This window comes from Phycodurus eques, chromosome 13 (assembly GCF_024500275.1).
Source record: "Phycodurus eques isolate BA_2022a chromosome 13, UOR_Pequ_1.1, whole genome shotgun sequence".
Classification (NCBI taxonomy): domain Eukaryota; kingdom Metazoa; phylum Chordata; class Actinopteri; order Syngnathiformes; family Syngnathidae; genus Phycodurus; species Phycodurus eques.
Genome location: NC_084537.1, coordinates 11,708,430 through 11,719,455, shown reverse-complemented (window position 1 = coordinate 11,719,455; position 11,026 = coordinate 11,708,430). Strand labels below are relative to the sequence as shown.

General features: G+C 39.9%; 1 protein-coding gene across 1 annotated transcript; it reads left to right on the top strand.

Moving 5' to 3' along the window:
• Positions 1 to 2,198: 2,198 nt before the first annotated feature.
• On the top strand, positions 2,199 to 9,440 carry LOC133412010 (uncharacterized). Its single transcript, XM_061694960.1, has 2 exons — positions 2,199 to 8,707; positions 8,834 to 9,440. The coding sequence occupies exon 1, from the start codon at positions 7,040 to 7,042 to the stop codon at positions 8,192 to 8,194; it is 1,155 nt and encodes a 384-aa protein (XP_061550944.1). The 5' UTR covers positions 2,199 to 7,039; the 3' UTR covers positions 8,195 to 8,707; positions 8,834 to 9,440.
• The last annotated feature ends 1,586 nt before the right edge of the window (positions 9,441 to 11,026 follow it).

The window sequence follows — 11,026 nt, the reverse complement described above, 5'->3', positions numbered from 1 at the left end:
CCGGGGATTGAACCCGCGTCCTCAGAACTGTGAGGCTGACGCACTAACGAGTCGCCCACTGTGCCGCTTTGAAATATTCAGCAAATAAATAAACCCCATAGCATTTTTAGGTTAACATGATAGTTATGTTTACCTGGAATTATGAAGTCTCCTTGGAAAAATTTCCTTACCAAAAGCACAGACAATACAAACATGACAAGCGTGAGATGCAATACATAACAGCAGTACTTCCTGTTGTTGCCACCTCATTAAGCTGCAGACAGCAGCAACGCAAGTCAAAAGTTCCACCAAAAGGCTTTATAGTCTACTCGTCACATGATGCATCGAACCCTTAATCATCTGAGCGATCTTGTGTTGCCAAGAATGTCTCCAATTTCCCCCTAAAAAAATCCCCCTATAAAAACAAGCCTGTGCTCTTGATTGGGTGGAAAAACAAAAAAAATCACCCTGAAGGAAAACATCAACAGGCACTGATGATTTATGGTGATACTGTGATGATGATGATGAAACACATCCTTGACCTTAGGCATGTTGCTGCTGTGCTTGGCGGGTCATGGAATTCTCTCTGGCTGGGCCCAAGAGATTAGGAAAGTGAACTGAATGTCAGATATTTCTGCAAACAGATCACAACTCTTAGCCATGCATTTACTCGGAGCATAGAATACAGTATGTCTTCAAAATTAGACATCTTAAAATGAATTTTCTGTGTTGCAAAACAATTCTATGAGGAATTGCTGCTCCTTGGTTTTACAAACATGAACAATAGTTCATCCATCTATCCATTTTCTCTGCTGCTTATCCTCACTAGGGTCGCGGGCGTGCTGGAGCCTTTCCCAGCTATCTTTGGGCGGGAGGTGTGGTACACCCTGAACCGTTCGCCAGCCAATGGCAGGGCACATAGAAACAAACAACCATACGCACTCACATTCACACTTACGGGCAATTTAGTCTTCAGTCAACCAAGCATGTGTGTTTTTGGGATGTGGGAGGAAACCGGAGTACTCGGAGAAAACCAATGCAGGCACGGGGAGAACATGCAAACACCACAGGTTATTGTGCTAACCAGTCGTCCACCGCGCCGCCACAATAGTTCATATTACAAATATTAACATGGAAAAAAACCCTGTAAAGTGAAACAATGTAAATTTGACACACCAACAGAGATGTGTGCTGTTAACAAGGTTGCCAAATTTGAATGTTTAAAAAAAATAAAAAAATAATAAATATTCTCCAAACATAAAACGAGTCTTCAAAATTGTGAAATATCAAGCCGCCAAATGCGCTGAAACCATGTCCCACTCAACTGTCAATCAAATAGCTCTACTACGACCTGGAAAAGGGATGCTACTCATTTTCTCATCTCTCTTATGCCTACGCATAACTACATGTTTGAGCTGCAAAATTATATCCACTTAGAGCCTGCGTAGGCTCGAATACATCCCACCGGGTTGTTATGGTGCATTTCCACATCCTGACAATGAGGCGCTTTAAAGCCACCAAGCCAGCAGGCTATCCAAAAGAAAAATGCATTTTCGGAGTGTAAGCATAACTAGCTAGCTAGCTGCACGTCGCAATTGTGCCAGATAAGCCGATTGCACTCAAATTCTTGTTTAGTATGGGAAGGGAGACTTCTGATGGGGCCCAAGTACATCACTGGGCCCTGTTTTAGCCACACCCCACAACAATCAGGAAACCTGACATGGTGATTCTAATATGATAATAGATAATTATAATATGATAGGGCAAGAATATGAATAACTGTTGCTAATAATTCTCGCTTACATATTTACAATGTGTAGTTGATGTGCTAGAACAAAGATTTACACATGCCTCCTGTTATTGATTACTGTATAGTACATGTTGACTCGTATTGTCTGTTACTAGTTGACTCGTGTGTGTGTGTGTGTGTGTGTGTGTGTGTGTGTGGAAGGAACAGTGACCTTGATGCACAGGTCACTTCTCTTATTTAAACATTGGGCTGCAAGCAATTGAGAGAACATTTATTTAAGGTAAGGTCTTAAGGTTTGGTCCTATAAATGTGCCTGCCAAGAAACAGTATCACCAGGGTCACAGATAAAGTCCTCAAACAAAAACAGGAATTATTTTGGAGCCAACAAATGAATCGAAGTCCTTGAGGGAGTGTTAGATATATTGTAGAAGTTATCATTTATTTGCTTAGCTTGCATTAGTATTATGGACAATGTTTAGAAAGAAAGATGTCTCGCCTTCAAGAAGATGACTCAGCAGGAATCATCTGAGAGAAGGACGTGGCCGGGACGTGGCAGGTGCCATGTTTTCACCTTGAAACCCTACCCTTAGTGTGTTGTGTCTTGTAGCTTAGTACGTTATGTCTTGTAAACTTAGAAATCTCCCATGCGCCCTCCTCATGAGCAAATAAATGCAGGAGCGACGGGAGAGATTGTTTAGAGCGTGTTGAGAGGCTGTAACCTGAACAATCTCCCATGCGCCCTCCTCATGAGTAAAATGACCAACGTCTTCATTCCTTTTGTGTTTATTCATTATAATGTTTGGTGAGATAAATCCAACATTAAATTGGTCCTTCGAGCCGGATGTCAACACACCCGAGGATTCCAGTTGTGGAGCCGACACCCAGTTAAGAGACCGTGGCCACGGCAATTGAGACCCTTTCCGGGACTGGTCTTCGTACTCCTCAACTGGGATCTGAAGGTTGACGACAATCCACAGGATTGAAGACGACTGGTGAGTAAAATTTTTAAAATTTTTTTGAATGTATCGCGCGACAAAGAAGTCTGCGGCGAAATAAACCTTGTGTAATACTAGTCACTGGCAAGTAAATGGACGGCGGAGTCCTACAAATTCCGCATGGACGGCGGAGTCCTACAAATTCCGCATGGACGGCGGAGTCCTATACGTGCTAAAATTCCGTGTTAAAATAAAAAAAAAAAATTCAAAAAATAAAGGACGGCGGAGTCCTAGACGTACTTAAAATTCCGTGCCTTTGTGTTTCCGTGTTTCCATGTTTTCGTGTGTTTGTTAAAACGTTACTAATTTCGTGTGTGTGTGTGTAAAAGTATGGATGTAAGAGACTGGATTGTAAGTGACAACTGAGTTTGGAAGCAGAGGCAAGAATCCTCCGCCCCATTTGGGGTAGAAGGTTGAGGTTTACCATAACTCAGACATTCATTGTCACCCAGTCATTGTTTGAATAAAGTCAGTATTAGGTCACTCTAGGTGCGAATAAACTGACTTCCAAATTCACAAAAATGGGAAACAATAACAATAAAACGAATCCAACAGAAAGCCTGACGTGTAAAGACTGGCAATGTGTACAACTTCAAAACCCTTCCAAAATAAAACATTTAAACACGCGGATAACCAAATACGGTTTCGCTGGCTAGCTAAATTCGCAAAAATTAGTTCAACTTCGAAACAAAATAGAGGGTCGACACAAAAAATAATATATCACAAATGGAAAAAGATGGATTTGACAACTTACTTTTTGGCTAAACATGGCGTCTAAAAGAGAAAAAGGATAGGAGAAAAAGAAATACTATCGAGGCAAAGAGGGAGATAATTTTAGAGGACGCAGCAGAGTAAGATATGGTCGAAAATGTTATGATAATACCATCTGTTGGTGCTGTGGAGATAAAGGCCACATCGCACGTAACTGCCCTAAGAAAAATACCAGAGAATATGGACAAACAACCGCATGACTAAGCCAACCTGATTCCCAACTCAACAAATCCTCTTGTTTAATTATTACAGAGAATGAGGAAGTGGATTTCAATTTACAGGACATTCTGAGTTTGGACACAAAAAAAAAAAAAAAAAAAAAAAAAAAAAAAAAAAAAAAAAAACCTGAAATAACCTTGTCAATAAATGGGAAAGAAATGAAATTTCCTTGCGATACAAAAGCATGTAGGAAAAGATCCCAGGTTCCAAACTATCGGGACATAAGGCAATAGTTAAATCTGCAAATACGCAAATTACTTTTGCCATGGAACTTGAACTTGAGCCTGTGTGGATTAGAGAGAGTTCGCCCTCAGGGGAGAACTTGTAAAATGCCAATTTTCAAAGTCCCGGAGTGCCCTGTGAATTTGTTGGGAAGAGATGGCTTATTCCAACTAGGACTTATACTCATTCCATCTTCAAATAAAAATATTGTAGTGAAACGAAAACATGAATTAAAAAGAGACAACCTCTATATGACACTAGAAAACAGAGAAAGTACATTCTATTATACAATCGATATCCCAGACAAACCACCGTTAAACATGGGAGAGAGTCTGTTGTCTGCAGCCTTGCAGCTTATCACACAAAAAAAAAAAAAAAAAAAAAAAAACAATGATGAGCTGCATACAACACTGTGGTAAAAAAAAAAACACGCCAATGCAAGACCCAGTATATGAAAACAAGTTACAACATGCGACACCTGATAAAATTACTGAAGATTATCTGTACTCAGACAATGAAGCAAAAGTCGCGGCAGGAATTATTTTACTGGACAAATTAAAGGAACTGTATAAAAATACAAGTGTCCCACGTATTTCATTGTGCAAAGATTATGGGTCACAATGGAAACATGTGGGAACATTACTGAAACAAGGATAGGAGACAAATGATTGGCGACAAATAGAAAACAAACTGGAATACAGTGCGTCAACTGGTCTAATCAGGAAGGCAATATTTTGGACAATGCAGGGTGATGAAGGGAGACACATGCATCCTGTATGATTAGACCAGATGATTCTCACTGAAATTGATGAAGAGATGCTGAAAACAGTTCCACAAAAGTTATGGTCCGCAGGACCATTCGATGTAGGCCTTATTAAAGGGGCTTTACCAGTACAAATTAGACCAAAAACGGAATATAGGCCAGGGATTCGTCAATATCCATTAAAACCGGATGCACATGAAGGAATCAAACCGGTAATTGAAGCACTAATTAAAGCAGGAGTTATAGTGGCGTGTCCAGATTCACCATGTAACACACCAATTTTTCCCGTGAAAAAGGCCCCACCTTCAGTCGGTTGGAGGATGGTACAAGATTTGCAAGCTGTAAATTCTGCAGTGATACAGAGAGCAGCATGTGTACCAGATCCACACACATTGTTAAATTCATTAAGAGCAGACGCTACTGTGTTTACAGTAGTGGACATAAGCAATGCTTTCTTTTCTATACCAATAGAAGAGAACAGTCAATTTTGGTTTGCATTCACATTTGAGGGAAAGAAATATACATTTACTAGATTACCACAAGGTTACTGTGAAAGTCCAACAATTTATTCACAAATAATGACAACAAGCATGTCTACATTCACTCCCCCAGGAGGGAGCCAAATCTTATTATATGTCGATGATGTGCTTTTGGCATCTCCAGATGGAGAGACATGCATCAAAGATTCATTAGCCTTACTGCATCATCTAGCAGAGGAGGGACATAAAGTAAATTGCAATGGTGTAAAAAGCAAGTCAAATATCTGGTACATAATCTAAGTGTAGGAGGAAGGACTATATTAGAAGGCAGAAAAGCTACAGTTTTAAAAAACCCTAAACCACAAACAAAGAAACATATGATGTCATTTTTAGGTCTGACAAATTATTGTAGAGCATGGATTCCAAACTATGCAGAAATTATTGCACCATTGTCAAAATTTATGTATGAAGCAAACCTTAAAATGACATCACCTGTTCTATGGAATACAGAGGCGGAAAAGACCTTCTGTGACATTAAACAACATTTGGTGTCCAGGGCTGCGCTCGGCCTTCCAAATTTAATGATAAAACATTCATTCAAATTGTAGATTGTAAACACTATGACATGACCTCCGTACTTACACAACAATATGGTGATAAACTGAGACCAATAGCTTATTTTTCAACTAGACTAGACAACGTGACGTGTGCATTACTGCATTGTGTCAGAGCAGTTGTGGCAGCTTCAATGGCAATAGAGAGCAGTTCCACAATTGTGTTATTTCATCCATTAACTCTTAAGGACCCACATACAGTGTCTGCTCTCCTATTGCAAACCAATATGGCGTTTTTAACACCTGCAAGATATTTATCTTGCATGGCCATCTTGCTGTCACAACCACATTTGACTGTTGAGCGATGCACAACCTTAAATCCAGCCACGCTAACACCCTTACCTGATGAAGGCACGCAGCATGATTGTCAGGAATTGGCCGAACAAACTGCTGAATTAGTAGCATTAACCGAGGCATGCAAACTAAAAATAAATAAAGATGGTACAATCTATACTGATAGCCAGTAAGAGGGTTCCACAACAAGAACGCAATTCAAAGTGCAAAACTACAAAATGAAATTTACATTAGCAAAGAGAGAAAAAAAAAAAAAAAAAAAAAAAACTATTCAAATGGGCTGCTATATTGAGCCATGCTGTGTCACATGTCTCAACAGGAGGGATGGTAAGACAGATAAATCAATATTATACAACTTATGGTTTTAATTCCTATTAAAATAATAATAATAATAATAATTTGTAGAGCATGTATGATTTGTGCTAGGTATAATCCACAAGGCAATTTGAGGCCCAGGAGAGGAATATTGAATTAAACCAAAGTGAAGGAAAAAAGTATTGTTTGGTTATCATAGATGCATTTTCTAAATGGATCGAATTATTCTCAACAAAATCACCTGATGCTCTGACGGTGGCAAAAGCACTATGTAAAGACATCATTCCAAAATATGGCATACCTGAAACCATTTACAGTGATAATGGGACTCATTTTGTAAATCAAATAATCAATAAAATAGGAACCATGTTCCACATCAATTTGAAAAACCATTGTGCTTACCACCACCCTCAGAGTGTAGGTCGAGTGGAAAGAATGAATGGGACAATAAAAAATAGCAGAAAGAAACACGTGGGTTCATTTAACACACTGTAAAAGAGTCATTTCAGCTGAGTACTCAAATAGGGAAGGTGAGCAAAAGTCTGATAACGGAGCGGGAGCAGATGTGTAGATTCTGAAAACGCTTGCTGGTCAGTGAAGAAAAAAGACACCAACCCGTTTAGTGAGAACTCAGCAGAATGGCACACCCACGTTGGTTACGAGATTCGATAAGCTGTTACGCAGCAACTTTGGTTACTATAGTGTTGGTTTTGTTTATGTGGTACGTGGGAAGTCCCACACTAAACGATACAACGCATTTTTTAGATAGGAAATCACCTACCAACTGGACCAATATGACCAACCCAATAATAAAAAATTTGGAAGCATTAACTCGTACCAAAAGGAGTACAGTTGATGATCAGAACTGTGGGCATGACCTCCAAATGCGGCAAAACAGTTTAATATTTTGTGCCCCCCGAAATCAAGATACTTTAATCATAATTCCATATGCGGCTCTCACCAATGAAGCTCAAGAGAATGGGCAGAATTGGGGAGATAAATATGACTGGTATGCATCTATAGGCTTTGGATGGGAATACCTCATTGGTGAAACAGGTTATGATTGGTCCAATTGGTCATTAAAAGCAGCAAAAGAACATAGAAAGAAGTTTAACTTAAGCAAAACGACCCATAATTTAATATTGACATACAAGTCGAGTCACCCAATGTGTTTGATGGTGAGTTTGTGGGCATATACTGCGGGAAAAGATCCCCACTTCCAAGTAGCATTGTGTTATGGGAACCGCGTTAAACCAGAAATGCCATTAAAAACTTCAAAGAAAGGTGGACACATGTTAATGGTTAACAAAATAACTACTGATGATTGGTTCCTTGTAGTCACAGGAGTTTCAGGACAAAATAACAATTGGTTACTATTGGTGGAACAAGCAGCAAATGTAGCAAAAAAAGATTGTGTGGTTTGCATGGGTCCAAGGCCTTTGTTGCGAATAGTTCCGGCACAATTATCACAAAATTGTATTATTCCATTAATGAACGCTACTGTACCAACTAAGGGATGTAAATCATGGGATCGTATATATCCCGTAACAGAAGCAGATAAAAACAAACCGATGTTTTCTACTCTAGTAGCACCAAATAATTTCACTTGTATAAACATGATTAGTAAAGGCAAAAAATTAGGACCACTGAATGACACACAGTGTAAAGTAACCTTAAAAGTCGGACCAAAATTTATGCCAGTATCACGGAGCCGCAGCTGGTGGTGGTCCGGAGATGATAGACTGTTTGATAGATTACCTAAAGATCTGGATTGTGAACTATTATCACTTTGATATTGCATGTGTCAGTATACCCTATGCCTGTTCAAGATTTAATGGAAAGGGCACCAATGTTTTGTCCAATCTAGAACATAGACAAAAAATAGATTTATCCTGGCAGAGGCAAAATTATCCAACATAAAATATACATCAACGCCATAGGTGTTCCTCGTGGGGTTCCTAATCAATACAAATTAGCTGACCAAGTTGCAGGAGGACTTCATATGCTGGTGGTGTACGATTAATAAAAATGTTGATGGGATAAACTATATCCACTTCAATGTACAGAGATTAGGAAATTGGACTCAGAGTGGGTTGGAAGCTGTGCATGAGCAGCTCAAAGCTACCTCTTCAAGGACGTTCCAAAACCGCATAGCTGTCGACACACTCCTCGCAAGAGAGGGAGGTGTTTGCGGTATGTTTGGAGAACAAACAATACTGCTTCAGATGGCAGCTTGACCAGAGCCATCGATGGTCTACGGACCCTCAATCAACACTCCTTGTGGGACAGCTGGATGGACGTTTTTGGTAAATATAAAACCCTAATTTCACCAATATTGATATCAATTGCTGTTTTTGCAGCCATTCTGACATTTTGTGGATGTTGTTGTATCCCATGCATTCGGGCTTTAATCAGTAAATTAATCACCAAAGCCATAACCCCATGGAGAACCGTATGGAGATGATGTATCCATTACTGTTTGATGATAAAGATAATGATGATGATGATGATGATTTTGCTTTAACTGATTTGTTTCCTGATTCAGATGATTACGATGTTTAGACTACAAAATTCATGTATGACAAATTTACTCTGAGTATAAATGTATTTGTTTCATAAAAATGATTCTACAGTTAAAAAATCGAAATGAAGTGACTGTAAGATGATATGAGAATTTGTGCAAATACATGATAAACAGGAGGGAAATGTTAGATATATTGTAGAAGTTATCATTTATTTGCTTAGCTTGCATTAGTATTATGGACAATGTTTAGAAAGAAAGATGTCTCGCCTTCAAGAAGATGACTCAGCAGGAATCATCTGAGAGAAGGACGTGGCCGGGACGTGGCAGGTGCCATGTTTTCACCTTGAAACCCTACCCTTAGTGTGTTGTGTCTTGTAGCTTAGTACGTTATGTCTTGTAAACTTAGAAATCTCCCATGCGCCCTCCTCATGAGCAAATAAATGCAGGAGCGACGGGAGAGATTGTTTAGAGCGTGTTGAGAGGCTGTAACCTGAACAATCTCCCATGCGCCCTCCTCATGAGTAAAATGACCAACGTCTTCATTCCTTTTGTGTTTATTCATTATAATGTTTGGTGAGATAAATCCAACAGGGAGCTTCAAGTCAGCTTCCTGGTCTGTCACAGTCATGTGATTCTTACACTCATCTTGCATTTGATTATTTTCTAATATTAATAGTATCACACACAAACCCTTAGAGAATATGAATGTCTCTTGCCTTCCATTATAAAACAAGATCATCATTTTGACTTCCCCATGCTTGAGATATTTCTGAAACAGCAAAGGCTAACAAAATTGTGTCGTAATAAGACAATGGCCTGCACCCATTTTCCTGCTTTTGCTGTCGTGTCATTTTGCTCTTTGAATCGCGATACTACAATACTTTAGTTCAAATTTACGTAAAAGGCATATATTTTCCTGTCCTGCTATTATGCTTTCCTGATTGTTGTCCTGTTCCATCACCCATCTTCTGTTGAGCTTCAATTGGCAGACAGTCTTAAATTCCATCCATCCATTTTCTTTTCCGCTTATCCTCATTAGGGTCGCGGGCTGCTGGAGCCTATCTCAGCTATCTTCGAGCGGGAGGCGGGGTACACCCTGAACCGGTTGCCAGCCAATCGCAGGGCACACCGAAACAAACAACCATTCGCACACAGGCGGGACCGGGAGAGCTGTGAGGCAGATGTGCTTACCAGTCTTCCACCGTGCCGGCCAGCCTTAAATTCTCCTGCAAAATGTCTTTATTATACTTCGGAATTCATTTTTCCATCAGTAATAGCAATGTGTCGAGGCCCTGAGGTAACAAAGCAGTAACAAAGCAGTCCCAAACCGCAATGCCACTTTTTTCAAAACCTCATACAGTTGGTATGAAGTTTTGACGGTGGCGTGCTGCACGTTGTGTGTGCCTTCCAAACAACTCAACTTTGGTTTCATCTGGCCACACAATTGTTTTCCAATAGCACTGTTGAACATCGAGGTGTTCTTTTACAAACTTCAAACCTGTCGCATTGTTTTTTGGAGGGACAGCAATGGCTTCCTCCGTGGTGTCCTCCAATGACATCCATTTTTCATACGGATTTGTCAAGAGAGATGTCAGCAGGTGTTACAGAAATCTGTAGGCCTTTACACTGAATTTTTCTTCACATCCTTGATCATTCTGTCTCTTACAGCTATCTCTACATGACGGCCACTCCGAGGGAGCGTAGCAACAGTGCTGTACTTTCTCCATTTATCGACATTCGGTTTTGCAGTGGACTGATGAAGATTCAAGGCTTTTAGAGGCCTTGAATCTTCTTAATGTTGTCTGACCTGTTGGTATTCAGAGAACTCTTTTGTGTGAAGCATGGTTCACATTTGACAATGTTTCTTGAGAATACAGTGGTGCCTTGAGATACGAGTGACCCAACTTGGGAGTTTGAGATATGGGCTGTCATTCAGCCTATTTTTTGCTTTGAATTGCAAGCGCATATCTCAAAGTATAACTGTACTGGAAAACTTAAAAACTGGCAGGTTTTTGCAGGGCAGGGTAGGTTTAACCAACACCTCAAATCCCGTCACATTGATTGGACTCTAGGGTGGCTGACTCATGACTTGGATTAACTC

Excerpts from the sequence above, each read along its gene's own strand:
- LOC133412010 (XM_061694960.1), top strand. The coding sequence starts at position 7,040 with ATGGCACACCCACGTTGGTTACGAGATTCGATAAGCTGTTACGCAGCA.